General features: G+C 39.1%; 1 protein-coding gene and 1 long non-coding RNA gene across 5 annotated transcripts in view; one reads left to right on the top strand and one right to left on the bottom strand.

The window, feature by feature from the left end:
* Positions 1–5,423: 5,423 nt before the first annotated feature.
* On the bottom strand, positions 5,424–12,980 carry LOC115520374. The gene is made up of 3 exons (XR_003970778.1): positions 12,301–12,980; positions 10,973–11,096; positions 5,424–5,735 (listed from the first exon to the last, which is right to left on the bottom strand). It is a non-coding gene; the product is annotated as an uncharacterized LOC115520374 (long non-coding RNA).
* A 277-nt stretch (positions 12,981–13,257) lies between these two features.
* Positions 13,258–22,702, top strand: part of STAM2 (signal transducing adaptor molecule 2) — a 51,719-nt gene continuing 42,274 nt past the window's right edge. The window contains exon 1 of one of the 4 annotated variants that reach the window (XM_030324674.2): positions 13,258–13,430. In XM_030324674.2, coding sequence (XP_030180534.1) covers positions 13,391–13,430 — 40 coding nt within the window. In that variant the 5' untranslated portion in view covers positions 13,258–13,390. The remainder of the gene's footprint in view (positions 13,431–22,702) is intronic. The other 3 variants (XM_030324676.2, XM_030324679.1, XM_032594410.1) reach the window with 3 other exon arrangements.

The following is a 22,702-nucleotide window of genomic DNA, read 5'->3' as shown; positions in this document are numbered from 1 at the left end:
ACGGGAAAGAAGAAAGCATGCGTTTTTGGAAATGAAATATCACAAAGCACAAGTGATACAGACAAAAAAAAACACTTCTATTTCTCCTTCAAATAATGTTAATGATATTGTCTAGTGCTGTTCTAATATGCCAGCCTCTGGCAAATGTAGCTATTTAAGTTTAAATTAACTTAAATGAAATAAAATTAAAGATTCAGTTCTTTAACTGCACTAGCCACATTTCAAGAGACCAATAGCTACAGGCAGCTAATGGTTACTGTATTGAAAAGTGCAAATATAAGACACATCCACCATTGTTCTTTTTTAAGTGCTACAGTAAGTGCTTCTGAGCACTTACTATATGAAAAGCTCTCCTGATCCCATTTAATCTTTGTAGCAAACTGATGAAGTATACACTTATAGATAAGAAAACTGAGGTTCCTAGAACTTAAGTATTTTCCCAAAATCACATAGTAAGTGGGAGGGCTGTAACTTGAAGTTTCATCTGACTTTAAAAACAGATGCACTGGGCACCTGGGTGGCTCAGTTGGTTAAGCGTCCGACTTTGGCTCAGATCATGATCTTTCAGTTTGTGAGTTTAAGCCCTGCGTCAGGGTCCGTGCTGACAGCTCAGAGCCTGGAGCCTGCTTCCGGCTCTGTGTCTCCCTCTCTCCCCCTCCCCCACTCATGTGCGGTCTTTCTCTCTCAAAAATAAAATAAACATTTAAAAATTTTTAATAAAATAAAAAAATAAAAATATGGCACAAAAACAGACACATAGACCAATGGAATAGAATAGAAACCCCAGAATTAGACCCACAAAAGTATGGCCAACTAATCTTTGACAAAGCAGGAAAGAATATCCAATGGAAAAAAGACAGTCTCTTTAACAAATGGTGCTGGGAGAACTGGACAGCAACATGCAGAAGGATGAAACTAGACCACTTTCTTACACCATTCACAAAAATAAACTCAAAATGGATAAAGGACCTGAATATGAGACAGGAAACCATCAAAACCCTAGAGGAGAAAGCAGGAAAAAACCTCTCTGACCTCAGCCGCAGCAATTTCTTGCTCGACACATCTCCAAAGGCATGGGAATTAAAAGCAAAAATGAACTATTGGGACCTCATGAAGATAAAAAGCTTCTGCATTGCAAAGGAAACAATCAACAAAACTAAAAGGCAACCAACGGAATGGGAAAAGATATTTGCAAATGTCATATCAGACAAAGGGTTAGTATCCAACATCTATAAAGAGCTCACCAAACTCCATGCCCAAAAAACAAATAATCCAGTGAAGAAATGGGCAGAAAACATGAATAGACACTTCTTTAAAGAAGACATCCAGATGGCCAACAGGCACATGAAAAGATGCTCAATGTCACTCCTCATCAGGGAAATACAAATCAAAACCACACTGAGATACCACCTCATGCCAGTCAGAGTGGCTAAAATGAACAAATCAGGAGACTATAGTTGCTGGTGAGGATGTGGACAAACAGGAACCCTCTTGCACTGTTGGTGGGAATGCAAACTGGTGCAGCCACTCTGGAAAACGGTGTGGAGGTTCCTCAAAAAATTAAAAATAGACCTACCCTATGACCCAGCAATAGGACTCCTAGGAATTTACCCAAGGGATACAGGAGTGCTGATGCATAGGGGCACTTGTACCCCAATGTTTACAGCAGTACTTTCAACAATAGCCAAATTATGGAAAGAGCCTAAATGTCCATCAACTGATGAATGGATAAAGAAACTGTGGTTTACATACACAATAGAGTACTACGTGGCAATGAGAAAGAATGAAATATGGCCTTTTGTAGCAATGTGGATGGAACTGGAGAGTGTGATGCTAAGTGAAATAAGTCATACAGAGAAAGACAGATACCATATGTTTTCACTCTTATGTGGATCCTGAGAAACTTACCAGAAGACCATGGGGAGGGGAAGGAAAAAACAAAAAAAAAAGGTGAGAGAGGGAGGGAGCCAAAACATAAGTAACTCTTAAAAACTGAGAACAAACTGAGAATTGATGGGTGGGTGGGAGGGAGGGGAAGGTGGGTGATGGGTATTGAGGAGGGCACCTGTTGGGATGAGCACAGGGTGTTGTATGGAAACCAATTTGACAATAAATTTCATATTAAAAATAATAATAAATAAATAAATAATAAATAAATAAATAAAAACAGATGCACTAAGCCATGGAAAATAAATTACTGGGTAAGGAAAAATGAGTTCTTTACCAGACAGTGGCATCCTAGATTGAACTTTCTGTGGCAGGAAAAATTCAGTAAGCTCTTGACTAAGGGAACAAAATGATAAAAATGATGTTTCAGGATAATTAAGTTGGTTTTATGTAGAGGTCTTTAGAAGAGAAAAGACCTTTCTGAGAGACATGCAGCCTTATGGGCTTGTGACTTGGTTAACAAAGCATAAAGTTGATCTCAGCCTCTTTGTATTCCCTACATTTGGCACCCTTTTTCAACAGGAAGAATTGTAAGACATGGAGGAAACAATGGCCTGGGATATAATGGAAGCAATGGCAAGGAGAAAGGGGGAAGGGAACAGCAAAAAAGTTTTGAAAAAATAAGTGAAAAATTTAGAAAGAATAGTGGAGTTAGCGCTTACTCCAGGGTTTCCAGTACATTCGTCCAAAATACTGTGGTGCCTGTGCTAGGAGAGAGGGAGAAAAAGATTTCTAGTATAGCATCTATGGAGCTTAGAAGCTGTTAATCCACTGTGTGGATTGAAAAAACAAGACCCATCTATATGTTGCCTACAAGAGACTCATTTCAGACCTAAAGACACCTGCAGATTGAAATTAAGAGGATAGAGAAAGATTTATCATGTAAATGGATGTCAAAAGAAAGCTAGGTTAGCAAAACTCACGTCGGAAATATAGACTTTATTTATTTTTTGTTTCAAGTTTTTATTTAAATTCTAGTTAGTTAACATATAGTGTAATATTAGTTTCAGGAGTAAAATTTAGTGATTCGTCACTCACATCTAACACCCAGTGCTCATCACAACAAGTGCCCTCCTTAATATCCATCGCCCATCTAGCCCATCTCTTACCCGCCCCCCACCTCCAGCAACCCTGTTTGTTCTCTATCATTAAGAGTCTCCAGACAAAATATAAAACAAAGACTGTAACACGACATAAAAAAGGACACCATATAATAATAAAGAGGACAATCCAAAAACAAGAAATAAAAACTGTAAATATTTATGCACTCAACCTGGAAGCACCCAAATACATAAAGCAGCTAATAACAAACATAAAGGAACTAATCAATAGTAATGCAATAACAACAGGGGACTTTAACACCCCATTTACATCAATAGGGACGTCATCCAAACAGAAAATCAACAAGGAAACAGTGGCTTTGAATGACACACAGGACCAGATGGACTTAAAAGATATATTTACAACATTCTATCCTAAAACAGCGGAATACACATTCTTTTCAAGTGCACATGGAACATTCTCTAGAGTAGATGGCCTATTAGGCCACAAAACAAGTCTTAAACAAATTCAAAAGATCTAAGTCCTACCATTCATCATTTCTAACCACAACAATATAAAATTAGAAATCAACCACAAGAAAAAAAAACTAGAAAGAGCACAAATACATGGAGGTCGAATAACATGCTACTAAACAATGAAGAGGTCAACCAATAAATAAAAAATTACATTGAAACAAATGAAAATGAAAATACAACAGTCCAAAATCTTTGGGATGCAGCAAAAGTGGTTTTAAGAGGAAAGTTTATGGAAATACAGGCCTACATTAAATTTTTTTTTTCAACGTTTTTTATTTATTTTTGGAACAGAGAGAGACAGAGCATGAACGGGGGAGGGGCAGAGAGAGAGGGAGACACAGAATCGGAAACAGGCTCCAGGCTCCGAGCCATCAGCCCAGAGCCCGACGCGGGGCTCGAACTCACGGACCGCGAGATCGTGACCTGGCTGAAGTCGGACGCTTAACCGACTGCGCCACCCAGGCGCCCCTAGGCCTACATTAAGAAGCATGAAAAGTCTCTGGGGCACCTGGGTGGCTCAGTCAGTCAAATGCCCGGTTCAGCTCAGGTCATGATCTCACAGCTCCTGAGTTTGAGCCCCATGTCAGGCTCTGTGCTGACAGCTCAGAGCCTGGAGCCTGCTTCGAATTCTGTGTCTCCCTCTCTCTCTGCCCCTAACCCACTCGCATTCTGTCTCTGTCTCTCTCAAAAATAAATAAACATTAAAAAAAAAGCATGAAAAGTCTCAAATAAACAACCTAACCTTACATGTAAAGGAGCTAGAAAAAGAAAAATAAACAAAACCCAAAACCAGCGGAAGGAAGGAAATAATAAAGATTAGAGCAGATATAAACGAAATAGAAACTAAGAAAGCAATAGAACAGATAAATAAAACCAGGAACTGGTTCTCTGAAAAGATCAACAAAACTGATAAACCTCTAGCCAGACTAATTGAGGGGGAGAGAGAAAGAAGAGAGGACTCAAATAAACAAAATCAGAAATGAAAGGGGAGAAATAACAACTGATACCACAGAAATACAAAGGATTATAGGAGAATATCATGAAAAATTAAATGCCAACATACTGGAGAACCTAGAAGAAATGGATACATTCCCAGAAACATATAACCTCCCAAAAGTGAATCAGGAAGGGGGCGCCTGGGTGGCTCAGTCGGTTAAGCGCCCGACTTTGGCTGAGGTCATGATCTCGCGGTTCGTGGGTTGCAGCTAAAGACACCTGCAGCTCTGTCAGCTCTGCTGACAGCTCTGAGCTCTGAGCCTGGAGCCTGCTTTGGATGCTGTGACTCCCTCTCTCTCTTTGCCCCTCCCCCACTCATGCTCTGTCCCTTTCTGTCTCTCAAAAATGAATAAACGTTATAAAAAAAAGTGAATGAGGAAGAAATAGAAAATTTGAACAGACTGATTGCCAGCAATGAAATTGAATCAGCAATCAAACAACTTCCAACAAACAAAAGTCCAGGACCATATGGCTTAACAGGTGAATTATACCTAACATTTAAAGAAGAGTTAATACCTATGGTTTTCAAACTATTCCAAAAAATACAAGAGGAAGGAAATCTTCCAAATTCATTCTATAAGGCCAGCATTACCCTGATATCAAAACCAGATAAAGACATCACAAATAAGGAGAACTATAGGCCGATACTCTGATGAACATAGATACAAAAATCCTCAAAAAAACACTAGCAAACCTAACCCAACAATACATTAAAAATCATTCACCATGATCAAATGGGATTTATTCAAGGATGTAAATTTGGTTCAATAATCACAAATCAATCAATGTGATACATCTAATCAATAAGAGAAAGGATAAAAAGCATATGATCATTTCAATAGATGCAGAAAAAACACTTAACAAGGTACAACATCTATTCATGATTAAAAAAAATAAAACCCTCAACAAGGGGCACCTGGCTGGCTCAGATGGTAGAGCATATGACCCTTGATCTTAGTGTCATGATTTTAACCCCCACATTGGGCAGTAGGGCTTACTAAAAACAAAACAAAACAAAACAAAAGAAAACAACAAAAAAACCCACCTCAACCAAGTAGGTGTAGAGGCCATAATAAAGGCCATATATGAAAAACTCACACTGAACATCATATTCAATGAGGAAAAACTGAGAGCTTGCCCCGACGGTCAGGAACAAGACAGGATGTTCACTCTTACCATGTTTAGTCACTCTTATTCACCACAGTACTGGAAGTCCTAGGCACAGCAAACAAACAAACAAAAAAGACATTCAAATTGTTAAGAAAGAAGTAAAACTTCCACTCTTCACGGATAACATGATGCTATATATGGAAAACCCTAAAGACTCCATGAAAACACTACTAGAACTGATAAATCAATTCAGTCAAGTTGTAGGACACAGTATCTCTGTTGAGGAATATATTTCATTTCTATACACTGATAATGAAACCACAGAAAATAAAATTAATTTAAAAAATCCCATTTACAATTGTAACAAAAATAGTAAAACACATGGGAAAAAACTTAACCAAAGAGGTGAAAGATCTGTACTCCGAAAACTATAAAACAACAATGAAAGAAACTGAAGGTGACACAAAGAAATGGTAAGACATTCCATGCTCATAGATTGGAAGAACAAATATTAAAATGTCTATACTAACCAAAGCAATCTACACATTTAATACAATCCCCATCAAAATACCAATAGCATTTTTCACAGAACTAGATCAAGCTAGAATGTATTATGCTAAGCAAAATAAGTCAATCAGAGAGACAAGTACCATATGATTTCACTCATATATGGACTTTAAGAAACAAAACAGATGAACATATGGGAAGGCGGGGAAAAAAGAGAAGAAAGGGAAACAACACAATCTTTATCTTAATGATAAAGAACAAACTATGAGTTAATGGAGGGAAGTGGGTGGGAGATGGGCTAGATGGGTGATGGGTACTAAGTAGGGCACTTGTGATGAGCCCTGGGTAGTGTATGTAACTGATGAATCACTGAATTCTATTCCCAAAACCAATATTACACTGTATGTTAACTAACTAAAACTTAAATTTAAAAAAAAGGGGGAAAAAGAAAAATAAATAAAAATTAAAATCAAATATTACTCTAAAAAAAAAGGAAAATTGATAGTTGTAGGGGGCAGGCAGAATAGGTGAAAGGGATCAAGAGGTATAAAATTTCAGTTATAAAATAAGTAAGTCATGGATATATATATATATATATATATATATGGCATGATGACTATAATCAATAATATTGTATTGTAAATTTAAAAACTGCAAAAAAAGTAAATCTCAAAATATTTCTCATCACAAGAAAAAATATGTAACTTTGTATGCTGACAGATGTTAACTAGATTTATTGTGGTGATTATTTTGCAATGTACACAAATTTGAATAATTATGTTGTATACCTGAAACCAATACAATGTATGTCAATTACACTTAAATAAATGCTTTAAAAAAGTCTCTCAGGAACCAACCCAAAGACAACAGGGGAGACAAAAACAAGCACATCAGAAGAAAGTTAGTCTCTGACACCTACAGTTACAGCAAACAATAAACACAGCCTAACCCTTAACCAGATAAATAGGCATCAGAACTAAACTCAGGGGCACCTGAGTGGCTCAGTGGGTTAAGTGTCTGACTCTTGATTTTGCTTCAGGTCATGATCTCACAGTTCCCGAGATTGAGCCCTGCATCGGGCTCCACATGATGGTGTGGAGACTGCTTGGTATTCTCTCTTTCTTCTCTTTCTCTGCCCCTCCCACCACCTCAAGATAAATATTTTTTTTTAAAAGAACTAAACCCAGATATGGCAGAGATATTAGAATTATCATACCAAGATTTAAATTAACTATATTAATATGTAAAGGTGCTAATGGAGCAGGCTCCAGGCTCTGAGTTGTCATGCAAGAGCAGATGGGTAAATCAGATGGTAACTACACTTAACAGTGGTGAGCATTTTGTAATGGATATATAGTTGACCCTTGAACAACATGAGTTGAACTGCATGGGTCCACTTACATGCAGATTTTTTTTACAGTACAGAAGTGTAAAGATATTTTCTTTTCTTTATGATTTTATTAATAGTATTTTCTTTTCTCTGGTTTTATTGTAAGAACACAACACATAATGTATATATAAAATACCAAATATGTGTTAATCAACTGTTTATGTTATTGGTAAGGCCTTGGTCAACAGAATGCAATTAGTAGTTAAGTTTTTAGGGAGTCAAAAGTTATATGTGGACTTTTGACTCTGCAGCGTGTCAGCATCCCTAAGCCCCATGTTATTCAAAGGTCAAATGTAATTGTCAAATCACTGTGTTGTACACCTAAAACTAATATAATATGTCAACTATAATTAAAAAAAAAGAACAGATGGGTAATATTAGCAAAGAAACAGAAACCCGAAGAAAGAATCAAAAGGAAATACTAAATATCAAAAATACTGTACAGAAAATAATGTTTTTAATGGGGTCATCAATAGCCTGGACATGGCTGAAGAATCTGTGAGTTTAAGAAATGTCTAACATCCCTGCCATGTCTGAGTCTGGTTCTAATGCTTGCTCTTTCTACTGTTTTGTGTTGGTTTTGTCTTTCAGTACACCTTGTAATTATTGGCTGAAAGCCAGACATGATATGCTAAGTAAAAGAAACTGAAGAAAATAGGTCTGTAGCGGGAGGGTTTTATATTTGTCTGCTTAGGGGTTAGGTTGTGCTCCACAAAAGACTTACTAAATCAGAAACTATGAGGTAGGGTCCAGTAATTTGTGTTTTTAACAACCCCCACCAGCTGGTTCTGATGGATGCCAAATTTGAGAACTATCTCTGTACCATCACAATTACTAAGACCATGGTAAATTGGGGTTAAGCATAGGTGAAGGGCATGCACTGGTTTTATAATAGCTCTAACTAGCAGTTGAGAAAGATGAAGACAATTATAAGTACTGTGGAGTTGGTTGATTATTATTAATTGCTATTAATGTGCTGCAGGAAATGACAAGCTCAGGTTAGCCAGCTATCTACTCAAAGCATATCATAAAGGCTAGAAATCATCTATGGCAGCCTTTAAAGAGACTTTCAGAACCTGGGTTCCTTTGAGAAATGGTTGCATCTAAGACTGAGGCAGAGAAAATACAAGATGAGCCTGAAGCATTGTAGTACCAGAAAGTAAAGAAATTCTCAAAAAAAAAAAATGGGGGGGACTTAGAAGTCATTTAGAAGAGCCCCCAGTGGAGCACCTGGGTGGCTCAGTCGGTTAAACGTCCGACTTCAGCTCAGGTCACGATCTCGTGGACCGTGAGTTCGAGCCCCGCATCAGGCTCTGGGCTGATGGCTCAGAGCCTGGAGCCTGCCTTCGGTTCTGTGTCTCCCTCTCTCTCTGCCCCTCCCCCGTTCATGCTCTGTCTCTCTCTGTCTCAAAAATAAATAAACGTTAAAAAAAAAAATTAAAAAAAAAAAAAAAAAAAAAGAAGAGCCCCCAGTGACCAAAGCTGGAACAATTTGAGCAAAACCAAACAAGACAGCAACAATAATAACAAAACATATTATTGGATTTCAACTCAAACTATAAAATACATGAGTTCATCCTGGACATAATTAAACAATTTAATAAATACATATATAGGAGAAAAGAGACAAATTTTCCTTACAGGAGAATTCTAATAATATATTTAGATATTCACCTTTATAGAAAGTAAAGCTTAATTCCCTCTCTTCCCTTTAAGGATGGGCTAGACTCAGTAACCTGCTTCCTTTAAATTTAAATTTAAAAAATGTTTTTTAAGGTTTATTTATTTTTGAGAGAGAGAGAGAGAGAGAGAGAGAGAGAGGAAGGGAGACACAGAATCGGAAGCAGGCTCCAGGCTCTGAGCTGTCAGCACAGAGCCCTAGGCAAGGCTTGGATGTGGGGCTTCAACTCATGAACTGCAAGATTATGACATGAGCCGAAGTCGAATGCTTAACCGACTGAGCCACCCAGTACCCCATCAGTAACCTGCTTCCTAAGAATAGAGTATGGAAAGAGAAAACTATTAACTATAAAGCGGAAGAACTTGGCAGCTGGTACATTTACCAAGTGCTGAACAGTTACCATCACCAGAAATCATGTGGACATCAGGTACCCCCTACAATAATGTGATGAGGATACCTCACCTCAGAGGTATTCTTTCCAAAACCCTGTAATGCCTATTTAAGCACAAAAAAGACATGAGACAAACTTCAATTCGGGGACACTCTGCAGGATATCTGATCAGCACTCCTCAAGGCTATCAAGGTCATGAAAAACTAATAAATTGCCACAAACCAGAGACAACTAGGGAGGCATGGCCACTAAATGATATGTGGTACCTTGGTATGCAGAAAAGAGATAATATTGCAGTCTTGAGATTGCTATCCTTATAAAAGGTCTGCTTGCAAGGTTGGTCCTTGACTAGTGTCTGGGAGCTTAGATTTTTGGGAGAACTCCCACAATTCCCTTGTAAGAATGACTCATGGCACCTAAACTATAGAAACAACACGGTTTATGCAGAACACCTGCTTTCCTTCTGAGAGTCTAGAAATTTGGGTGCATGTTAGCTAGAGGATGCCTGTGTGACTAGCCCTAATAAAAATCCTAGGCATTGAATCTGCAATGAGCTTCACCCCATGTACCATTTCTCTTTGCTGATTTTGTTTTTTAATCCTTTCACTGTAATAAATCATCGTCATGAGGATGACTACATGTTGACTCTTGAGTCCTGGCAAGTCTTTGAAATTGGGATGGTCTTGGGGAACCCTGACATACCTGGGGAAAAAAAGAGGACATTAATGTAAACATTGGTAAAGTACAAATAAAGTTTGGAGTTTAGTTAATGGCAATGAGCCAATGTTGGTTTCTTAGTTTTGACAAATGTATCATGGAACCATAAGATCTTAACAATAGGAGAAACAGGATGAGGGGTAAATGAGAACTCTCTATACTATCTTTGTAACTTTTTTGTAAATTTAAAATTATTCCAAAATAAAAAAAATTATTTTAAAAAATAACACAAACAAAATGCTTTGGAAATTCATGGAAAAGAATATACCATTCATCAGAGAAAGAGGGAGAGATTATCCAACTGAAACACAAAGACAAAAATGAGGAGGGGGGATGAGAGTGCTTTATTTACTATAGCCAGAGGGACAGATGATAGTTTAAAAAAAAAAAAATTAAACTCAGGACCTGACTCTGAGAGTTACAGAATTTAGAAGAAGGTTGAATTCAGAAACTCACCGCATATCTCCTAAATTAAAGTCAGGGCTCCGAAGGGAGAAGACTGAGACCCTGACACCCTAAGACCTAGGATGGAGATACCTGGGTGGATACTCTTGAGAATTTTTAGTGGATAGATTTACCTCAGTCCTCTGGACTATAGACACTCACCCTTGCTACAGAATAGTGACCTCGTTTTGAAGACCACACAGAAGTCTCACCTTATGAAGATGCCTTCCAAGATGTTAGATTCCCTTCTTGAGATTTGCCACAACCATCTCCAGTGTTTCTAGACCAGTAACTAGGGTCAGCTCTCATTATGGTCTTACTGGGGAAGCACTGTCCCTGTTTTGAAAGAAAAAGGATTCTTCACCAAACATTTACTGGCAGAACTGGAAGAACACACATGGCTGGGGATGGATCTTGGTATATGCTCAGGGAAAGTGGTCTGAAGTCAGGATATTATATATTTGTTGAGCGTAAACCCAAAATAACCAAGAAAACTAAAGAACTGAATTGAACTGAAATTGATAAGATCATTTTCTGTTATCAGGGAGCCCCTGTTAGGGGCCTCAAAAGAGGTTGCATTATAGAAAAATGAAAAAGTTGCATTTCTTTACACAGCAGAATTTGTGAGCAGTCACTAACATATCTTTTAATTCCCCAATAACTTCATTAGGTGAAGTAGCCACAGACAATCTTTGTATCCTCTCGTTTCTAACACAGAGTCTGGCTCTTAGTGACCATTAGGAAATTTGTTAATTGGAGGAACTCACGAAGAGACTGAGGACACCCAGAGAAAGATAAATACCTATAGATTCTTGGGTATGCTTGCTCTTAAAGATGTAGAGGACTGTCTTTAAAATGTTAATGCTTTCCACAGCTAATCCTCAGCCCTGTGCTCCTTCCTGTCTCAACACGAGCTCCTCTACAGTACCTCTTCTAATGGCTTTCAAGTGCTGCCATAGCCTCCGAAACTGTTGTGCCAGGGTCTGCTTCTTCAAATACATCATGCATGCTGATGTCAGATTACTATCCAGGAACTCTTTTTCGCATGTTACTCTGCTGCTCAAAATCATTAAATGAGTATTTAGTGTCTTATATGCTAAAATTAAAATCTTAGCTTCTTTAAGGCTCTTACCAATCTATTTCCTCTTTACCTAGTTTTCCCTTCCAACCCTAAGTCTTAATCCTAGACAAATCCATCTACAGAGTCTCCAAACATATCTTTAATATCCTAAGTTCAGTTTTTGAAAACCAGCACAAATGTTTATTTGTGCACCTATCTTTATAGTATATGCAACCACTGTTCTGAAGTATTCCATGTGCAAGGGTTCACTCTTCTATACATCTTCTTTATACTAAAGGTTGTAAAATGGTTTTGTTTGACCCATTGTTAAAATGTGAAAGTAATTCTAAACATTTTAAAATCATTTAAGTTCTAGTGGGGCCCACACTGCAACAAATGGCTAAAGTTTACTAGCAGCTGCCATCTTTAGATATGTACTGCTCAGTTGGATAGTCACAATTACATTCGAAAAGTACTTACTGAGCACCCATTACTTGCCAGACACTGTATTGGATGCTGGGGATAATGCAGTCAACAAAACTGGTAACGGAGTTTGTATTCTAAAGAGGAGAGACAGAAAACATAGTAATTACGTAAATTATTAGAAAGTGATAAATGCTACAGAGAAAGAAAGCAGGGGTACGAGGGATAGGGAGTATGTGGTTGGGAAGCATGCTTGCATTTTTACATTCATCTAAGTATCTGGCTGGCTCCTATGGATATTTGAGTTTGTGACCCCTCTATCAGGATCGTAATATACGGTCTTGTGTAAGCTATACACTGGCCCTACAAAACTGTCTGCAACTTGAAAACAGGGAGTGTGCGCCTCGTTCGTCTTTGGATTCCCAGAGTCAAGCAGTGTGATCACGTGTTCAGAGAACACTATAGAAAGCGAAAAGTTAGGGAGTCCCCCACAGAGCCATAGGTCCACCACCGATTTCCAGGAGGGTTATTCCAGCAGGGGTTAGGCGCGGAGGCTCCATCCATTTCCAGGGCAACGGGACTGTGACGCGAACGCAGCCACTGGTCCGCCCTCGAGGGACTAGGCTGCAGCTTAGGAACGAATTAAATTAGCGAGAACTAGAGACTCCAAAGGCGGAAAACCCGGCAACACCCCGGCCCTCCGGGTGTCGCCGCACGCACAGCGGCTTCCGGGCCTCTAGGGTTGCCCAGTTCTAGGCGCGACAACTTCCGGCCCCGAAGGTCCCCTGCTCCGTGGCTTGCCGGGGTCCTAGCGATGGAAAGGTGGCCGCGGCGGCCGCCTGACCCCCCGCGAACGTCTGGGACAGGTCTGCTGCCTCTTCTTGAGAGGCGGAGGCGACAGGTGCGCTGAAAGAATCCCCGCGCCGGCGGGACCTCGTTCCGGGAGGGGAGTTAGGCCGGAGCGAGGGGGTGGAGTGCGAATCGGCAGCTGGCCTGTCAGGCGGGGGCCGGACAGTGGCGGTGGCGGAAGTGCGAGGACGCGGTCGGAGCGGAGCCGTCTAGGAAGCGGCAGCCGCGGGTCACCCAGCTCGGAGCAGCCGCCGAGCCTCGGCCAGACCACAGCGTTTAGGGCTCGGGCACCGGCAAGATGTCTCTGTTCACTGCAAACCCCTTCGAGCAAGACGTGGGTAAGTGCTGGGCCCGCGCACAGGACGCTGTTTGTCGTGCTAGAAAGTGGGCGGTGGCGACTCCGAGGACTGGAAAGCCAAGCAAAGGGAGAGAAGGGGGCGGCGCCGCTGCCTAGTCGCGGGGACGTTTCAGTGGGGCTACCTTGGCGCGTCGCTGGCAGCCTGGAGAGTACCTCTTACCTGAGATTGGACACCCTGAAAAAGAGGTTATTTCCCTTTGCCAATCGCAGGAATAGGGAAGAGCCTGTGGCTCGCAGGGGACTGGACTAATTAAGCAATTGCGGAGTTTATGATACAAACTTCCTGCTCCCTCTATAGTTGGTTCATTACCGTTCCCCCCACCCCTCACCCCCGGCTTTGAGATGGTGCAGCGGTGGACAGACCCAGCTGTCTGAGGCAACGCAGCACTAGGGACCTCGACTTGCCTCCGTTCAATAGGAGAAACCCATTTCACCTCACTCATATACAAACGCATCCAAGCTCTGATAGCATAGCTTCGGGATTTATTTACAATGCTTGGGAGTGTTACTCTCTATCCATGGACGTCGCAAGTGCTACGAGATGCTGTGTCTTAGGGTATGAAAAGGAAAACCCTAGAATGTCAAAACAGATCAGAACAACTACTATTTTATTTGTTGGAGTTGTAAGAGTGCTGCTGCTGTCTTTAGTGATTGTGGAATGAGAAAAACAGTAAAATAAACTGGCCACGTACACATTTCTGTAGCAGGAGTTAACAGAACCCTAGGTAGAGTTTTAGGACTTAGTGGAATGGAAAAACCCATGGCTGAAAATTGCCAGTCACAGAATACAGCACATCAAAGCGGTGAGCCACCTTTTCAGTTACATTTTTCTAATGATGAGTAGACTTAATAGAAAGTGCCCTATTTTGGTGTGTTATGTGATTCCAAAAACGTGTTCAAAAGTCAAATACAATGTATGTTAGGACCTTCTTCTATTCCTAGAGACCTAAAAAATTTATGATTATCTTTTGACCCTTATATAGTCTTCAAATATGTATTTCCATAATTTCTTTCAGCTTTCTTCTTGGTGGATTAACACAGGTGACTGGCATAAATCTAGGAAGCATCAGGTCGAGGCTCACAGGCTCTGCTTTTAGGAACACCTAAGGACGTCTTCTGTTGTTCCAGTGAGACCTCTCCTTTTTATTGCTGATTTGAAGATTTTCCTTTTGTCTTAGTGAAATAAAACAAGTCAAAATAGAATAAGACAAATTATTTTCTGACTTGAAAATCTGTACAACTCTTTCTTCAAGGGAAATCTTTCCCGGAAGCCTATTGTTTTCTGTTTGAAAACTGGTAGAAGCGGGCGGAGTTGCTCTGCCTGTTTTGCCTTCCTAACCCTTCCCCTCAGTGACTCTTGATGTCCCTGAATGTCTTAGTGGATCACAGTTTAATGCCCCTGTAGTAAAAGAGGCACTGCTGTTCAAACAAAAGCCACTGCTGTGTAGAGATCATTTCATGGGCAGTGCCACCAACCAAAGCTTCAAGTCCTTGTTAGTTTAAGTATGATTGAAGTCACTGTCCAAAAGTCAGTTTGATAGTAAAATCAAGTTTGATCAAGGCCCACCGGTAACTTCTGTTAGACAAATGAATGGAATTAGAAGAAAAAGTGGAATGAAATAGGAAGGAGTTTAAATTGCCCTTAACTCTGTATCACAGAAGAAAAGTTATATATCACATTTTTCAGAACTTAAATCTCTTTTAAATTTGAAATAGTTAAGTAATATAAGAAAGTTATTATTTAATTTAAAATGTCTACAGGAATATGTTCCTTTGCAGTGTCATTGCCTTTTCACTTACCCTTTGTGATTCAGTCAGATTTTTTTGTCATTTCTTTGTTCATATTTATTTTCTTTGTCATTCTTTTGTTCACTTTTCATTCAGCACACAGGCATTGAGTGATTACTGTGTTTCAGATTTGTGTTAAGTTCTGGGGACACAAAAATCCCTGCCCTCGAGGAACTCTCAGTCTAATGGAGGATACATACACATATAAAAAGATAATTGTCATATAGTGTGATAAATACAGTGCTAGAAATACACAAGATGCTTTACATTCCTTTTTTCTTTAAAAGTCAACTTCCCTGAAGAGACAGCAAGGACTTTTCAGGCACATGCTTTCTCTGTAAAGGTGTTGACATTATTCTCTCTCTCCCCCACTCCTTTCCTGACAGCAATTCTGCCTGCAGAATTGTATATGGTCATTTTATAATTAAGGGTTTTTAGAGATGAAACTACATTCCTTTTGTAGGCGCAGTTTCACTGGAGGTTGAGAATTCTTTCTGACATTATTCATGTGGGGAAGAAATTCTTTCCTCAGACCTTGAGAACAAGCTGTAGTGGGTCAGAATGTCTACGAAGGCATTCATAAGTTGTTGATGGTAAATGACTTGTCAGATGGAAGCAGGCCAAAGCCTAGGAAGTAAGGATCTTTGGCAGGTTCCTATTTTTTTCTTGGAGTCAGATCCTATAAACCCTGAAGGGTATGTTAGCTGTCGTAGCATTAGAGATCTTTAAATATTTTATTGGATTTCTTCAAATCTGCATTTATTTTTTGTTCCGTAAAATTCCTTTGAAGCTGGGCTGAAGAAAAAAATATATCCACACACATGCCACCATCCTCGGTCACCCCCAAGGTGCGTAAGCGTTCTTGAGGTGGAGCCTGGTTGGGGCAGCCATTGTGAGGGAATTCCAAGGGGAGAGTGAAACATGAGGGACAGAACCACAGTAGGAGGATTGAGTGGTTAGTGTTAAAAAGGAAGATGTCATTTCCTTATATTTTGTACCAATTTTCTCAGTTTCCCTACATTGCTTCCCAAGTCAGGACGTCTGTTCTACTCCACGTCTGGTTCTTACTCGGACATCCTTTTTCTTGATACTCAAGCCAGACAACCTTTTTCTTTTTTTCTTTTTTTCTTTTTCTTTTTTTTGCCATTCTTTGCCTTTGTACCATTCACTATTCAGTGATAGCCTTTTTCTTTTCTTTTCTTTTTTTATCTTTACTTTTGAGAGAGAAGAGAAAGAGAGAGAGAGAGAGAGGGAGGGAGGGAGGGAGGGAGGGAGGGAGGGAGGGGCAGAGAGAGAGGGAGACACAGAATCCGAAGCAGGCTCCAGGCTCTGAGCTGTCAGCACAGAGCCTACCGCAGGGCTCAAATTCACGAACCATGAAATCATGACCTGAGCCGAAGTCGGAGACTTAACCGACTGAGCCACCCAGGCACCCCACCTTTTTCTTTTTTCAACAACCTTGGTATTGCCTCCCTTACAGATACACTAACTTGTGTCTCACAAAGCTGAGCTCAAATTCTACCTCTGTAAAATGCTTCTGACACAGTGCATTGAAGGGCGAACTTTCGTCTTAAAAGTACACTTTTTTAAGTGACATTTGAATGCACATATTGCTGTTTCTTTCATTTGTGTTAGACGAGCTTGACCATGAGGTAACTTGGGCTTTTGGTCATGGAATCTTCTCCAGTGAAGTTTTATAAGAAATGCTTATAGGGGCATCTGGCTGGCTCAGTGGGTGGAGCATGCAACTCTTTATCTGGGGGTCCTGAGTTCAAGCCCCAGGTTGGGCATAGAGCTTACTTTAAAAAAAAAAAAAAAAAAGAGGGTCGCCTGGGTGGGTCAGTCTGTTAAGCTTCCGACTTCACCTGATCTCACAGTGTGTGATTTCGAGCCCAGCGTTGGGCTCTGTGCTGATAGCTCAGAGCCTGTAGCCTGCTTCAGATTTTGTGTCTCCCTCTCTCTGACCCTCCCCTGCTCACACTCTGTCTCTCTCTCTCTCTCAAAAATAAACAAACATTAAAAAATTAAAAAAAAAATGTTTACATAAAAAGTGGATAGTATTCCTATAATACAATTTACTTAATATGTCTAAATTTATAACATTTACATACTTATTAACATACTTGCTTGAACACAATGAGGTTGCTGTGATCTTTGCAAAAACTTACAATTAAAAATTTTTTTGCTTATGGATGAGAATGGTAGCTTTAACAGCCAATTTCATTCTGTATTTTGCTTACAGTGTTAAGCTTTCAGATAGTTATAAATTTTAATTAATGTTTTTTAACATAAAGTATAGGTTATGACATAAAGTCCTTTTCCTATCAGCCAACTCTGTCCAGCCTAATATTTTATACACTTTTTTTTTTTTAAGAAAAATTCCTGGTAGAGTTTAATTTCTCTGGTGTATTTAGTAGCTACCTGATCCAATTCTTTTTCCTTCCTTCTCAGAGTTAAACACTCCAAAAAGATACAACTCTGTTTTATGATATAATATACGTACAAATATACTGTATGTATTTTATTTGTTTGTAAACTTTATAAAAAGTGTCATTCTTTGTTATTTGCATTTTGTGAATGCACCTCAGCATTTTTGTCGATTATTTCTGTTGATATTTATTGCTCTACTTCCATTAATTTTAATAGTTGTGTAATATTCCACTGTACAAATGTACCATATTATTTGTTCATTCTCCTATTAATGGACATGAAGTTTTTTACATTTTTCCTATAGACAACAGTGCAGTAAAGCCTCTTACTCATGTTTTCTTGTTTACATGAGTGAGAGATTGTCTAGGGATTGTGTCTTGAAGGGAAATGCCTTAATTAAAGTTTAGATGGTGAAAACTTGCAAAATATTAGTGTAGAACTGCCTTTCCAAGTGCTTGTGGGAGATTTTACTCCCACCTGCAGTGGTAGTGAAGTTCGTTCTTGTTCCACATCGTTACGAACACTGGGTATTGCCGTATTTTTTAAAATTCCCATTTGATGGGTGTGAAATAGGGTAGGCAGTGTTTTCATTTCATTTCAACTTCATTGTTAGTAAAGTTGAGCATCTTTTATCTATTTCGTGGTTATTCTGTTTTCTATACTTTATCTGCTTGTTACTTATTTTTCTGTTGGGTTATTTTTTCTTACTGAGTTTAGAGTTCCTTGTACATTCTCTCCTAATCTTTTGTTGGTTATGTCAGTTGCAGGTGTATATCTCAATTTGTTGTGTTTTATTTTCTGATGTCTTTTATTAAGAAAATCTAAGTTTAATTTTTTTTTTAAAATTTTCAATGTTTATTTATTATTGAGAGACAGAGAGAGACAGAGCATGAGAGGGTCAGAGAGAGAGAGGGAGACACAGAATCTGAAGCAGGCTCTGGGCTCTGAGCTGTCAGCACAGAGCCTGACGTGGGGCTTGAACTCACAAACTACGAGATGATGACCTGAGCTGAAGTCGGACGCTTAACCAACTGAGCCACCCAGGTGCCCTGAAAATCTAAGTTTTAATTTAGTGATACTGTCTGATTTCATTTTTCTTGTTTTTTAAATTTATTGTTAATTTATTTTAATGTTTATTTATTTTTGAGAGAGAGAGAGAGAGAGAAAGAGTGCAAATGAGGGAGGGGCAGAGAGAGAGGGAGACACAGAATCTGAAACAGGTTCTAGGCTCTGAGCTGTCAGCACAGAGCCCCAAGTGGGACTTGAACCCATGGAACCGTGAGATCATGACCTGAGCCGAAGTTTGACACTAAGCCACCCAGGTGCCCTCATTTTTCTTATTTGAAGAAAGCCTTCTCAGGGCACCTGGCTGGCTCCGTGAGTTAAGCGTGGAACGTCATCTCAGGTCATGATCTCACGGTTCGTGGGTTCGAGCCCTGCATTGGGCTCTGTGCTGACAGCGCGGAGCCTGCTTCAGATCCTCTCTCTCCCTCTTTCTGCTTCTCCCCTGCTTGCTTTCTCTCTCTTTCTCCTTCTCTCTCAAAAATAAATAATAAATGTTAAAAAAAAGAAAAGAAAGCCTTCTGTACCCTGAGATTATAAGGATCTTCTCATATTTTTTCTGAAAGTTTAGAGTTTTGATTTTCATAGTTAGGTCTTTAATCCACCTGGACTTGATCTTTGCATAGGATCTGAGGAGGAATTTGGATAATCAGTCTATAGTAGGCAACAATCAGTTGTCTAATCACTACTTATTGCATTGTTTGTCCTTTCCCCATGACTTTGGAAACACTCTCTCCTTACAGTACATTTCCTTTTATGAAGTCTGTGTCTCTGCTTCCTGTCCTTCTACACTATTCTCTATCTATTCTGCACCAATACCACATTGAAATGACAGTGGCCTTGGGCAAGTTCCTCTGTCTTAGCTGTTTTTGGCCTTTGTTCTTTCATTTGGTTTTATGATCAGAGTGGTGAAATCCTAAAAGGAAATTTCTTTTATGCTTTTAGAATTTAAGAGAAAAGGCATTATAATTTTTGTTTCATGTGAACTGATGATGTTGGTAATTAAAAATAGATGTTTTTATTCCTTACAATAATATTTAGTTCTAAGCTTACTTAGATTATAGTTTGAAAGTAAGGCAAGAGGGCAAGAGGATAATTTTTCTACAAGTGAATGAATATACAACATAATACCATAGAAGTGTTCTTAGGTGGATGTGTCTCGACGCCACTTTTTTTTTTTTTGTTTAAATGAAAGAAACATAAAGGTGTTTTGAGTGTTAAAAGAGTAGACCTTATTTATAGTGTGTAGTGTAGAATATCAAAGTCTGGTTACTTGACAACTGATAATTCTGAGCATCTGTCCCCTAAATATCAAAATAAAACTTAAGGATATGTATTTTTTTTCAAATTTATTTTTTTCCTTCCTTGGTTGCCTTTATCCCCAGATCTAGCCTTTTCCCTCCTGACTCCTTTTGGTTTTTCACTTTGTCTTTTACAAAGTTTTTAAAAATGTTTTTACCTATAGTCTTCTTTCCTATTTCAGGTATCTGTCAATCAGCAATATTTGTCAATCCCCATTGGTGAGAATATTTCTAGAAACCTGAGACATTTTGATGTTGCTCCTCTTTTTCCTGTATCCTTTCCTTTTTAGGGCTGAGTTTCACATTGGCTTATTGGCACCTTCAGTTTTCTTTTGGAGTAATAAATTTTGCTCCCATCTTTTAGACCACCCTTAACGTTATTTTTTTTAATGGGCGTATATCTGCTGGTGTCTGAAGGATAAGCACCTCTCCTACAACACCCTGTGAAACACTTCTATTTCTTTACCATTGAGACTTGCTTGTATCAGCCATCACTGTTCCGTTCAAGGAGGATTTTCTTTAGTTTCCTCTGGTTAAGGAATGTTGAAAACTGAAGATCCCATGAAGTACTTACAGTTCTGACTGACTTTCAATGCATCCTCAGAAGTTATATTTAATAGGTCTTTTATAAAAGTATGAAAAGAAATGAAAAATTGAAAATTTGTCTTATGTGCAATATCCCTATTTAATAGAATTTTTAAATGATAGTAATGATATAGGATGAAAAAAACTTGTTTGCTAGTGAAATTTTTATTGTATCTAAAAACTCTCAGACTCTGGTCAGTAAATATTCTTTTATGAAGCATTTATTAATTTTCACATGCAACATGATAATTGTAGTGGCTCAGAATTTAGTTCATTTGAACTAAAAGGGATTTTTTATTGTAATCTGACCAGCTTCTTTTGCTTTCATATGTCATGGGATGAATTATCTTAACATTCTTTTCTAAAAACTCTGCTTAAATCTAGCATAGACATGTTTTGGTTTTCCTAGTAGTGCTATGCCCTTGAGGGTGGAAGGGGAAGAACTTTTTTTTTTTTTTTTTTTTTTTAACATTATTGCCTAATGAGGCTCTGTTGCTTTACTTGATAGTGAATAAATATTTATTTGTATTTAGTTTAGGGATTGAACCTAAGAAGGTCAGTGTGACACAGATCAGACATTGTCCTCTGAAAATCAGTGTTGTTTTTTTTTTTTTTAATGTTTGTTTGTTTAGTTTTGAGAGAACACAACCTGGGGAAGGGTAGAGAGGGGAGACAGAGGATCCAAAGCAGGCTCTGTGCTAACAGCAGTGAGCCCGATGTGGGGCTTGAACTCAGGAACCGCGAGAGCAGGATCTGAGCCAAAGTCGGACACTCAACTGACTGAGCCACCCAGGTGCCCCACATAACATAGTCAGTATTCTGAAGTATGCCATTTATTTATTTTTAGCTCATATGACTTCAGTTTCATGTCAGAAATTTGTAACTGGTGGTATACTTTAAGAATTTTAGCCATTCTAGTGTTATCTCACTATTGTATTAATATGCATTTATCTGATGACTATTGATGTTGGACACCTTTGAACATATTTATTTGAGGGGCACCTGGCTGGCTCAGTCGATGAAGCATATGATTGCTGATCTTGGAGTTGTGAGTTCAAGCCCTGTGGTGAATGTAGAGCTTACTTAAAAAAATGAATGAATGAATAGCCTCTTTTTTGAAGTATCTGTTTAAGTGTTTCATCTACTTATCTTTTAACAACTCCTCTTTTAAGCATGGCAGCCATCTTAATTTCCATTTTACAAATAAGAACATGATTCAGATTTGTGTCTGTGCTGAGGTGACCTACCCAGAGACCTTAGGCTAGTAAGGTAGTTTCAGAGCTGGGTGTATAGAAGACTGGTCTTAAGTGTTTAATGGGTGATATGTGTACTTCACAGGTGCATACAGAGTATGCATGATGATTTCCTTAGTTTGCAGAGGTCATGTGATACCCTGTCCAGTCTAACTGCTTTTGATTCTCCTCTGCTTATGACGTTTTGGCTACTTCGGAGACTCATTTTTCCTTTTTTCCAGCTTGCACATGAGGTTTCCTGATAGGTCAATTACAATTATGCTTACTACCTTTCTGTTTTCTTCCTTTTTTCCCTAATGTAAGTGTGTTTGTGGAAATGAGCATGCCCATTTTGTGGAGTTGGGAGGTGGCATGGGTCTCACCTGACAGGTTAGAGATGGGACCTTGGAAGTGATAGCCAGTCAGAAAGTGAACTTGCAGGAATATAAAGGTTGGTCTTAGACCTTTTGCCTTTAAAAAAAAAAAAAATTTGTTTTTTAATGTTTCATTTGGTTTTGAGAGAGAGATAGAGTGTGAGCGGGGAAAGGACAGAGAGAGAGGGAGACAAAGGATCCAAAGCAGGGTCCCGACTCAGCTGTCAGTCCAGAGCCCGATGCTGGGCTCGAACCCATGAGCTATGAAATCATGACCTGAGCCGAAGTCACATGCTTAACCAACTGAGCCACACAGGTGCCCAGACCTTTTGCCTTTTTTAACAGATGGTTTGTAATATTAGAAGGCAGTAAAAGGTGATTTTGATGTGGTTTTCCCCCTCCCTAACTTCCTTACGTGCCTAACTCACCTAACTCTTCCTAGTCCCCCCCAAAAATGTTAGTGGTAACATGTGAAATCAA

This window comes from Lynx canadensis, chromosome C1 (genome assembly GCF_007474595.2).
Source record: "Lynx canadensis isolate LIC74 chromosome C1, mLynCan4.pri.v2, whole genome shotgun sequence".
In the NCBI taxonomy this organism is placed as follows: Eukaryota; Metazoa; Chordata; class Mammalia; order Carnivora; family Felidae; genus Lynx; species Lynx canadensis.
This window is presented reverse-complemented; position numbering and strand designations above follow the sequence as displayed.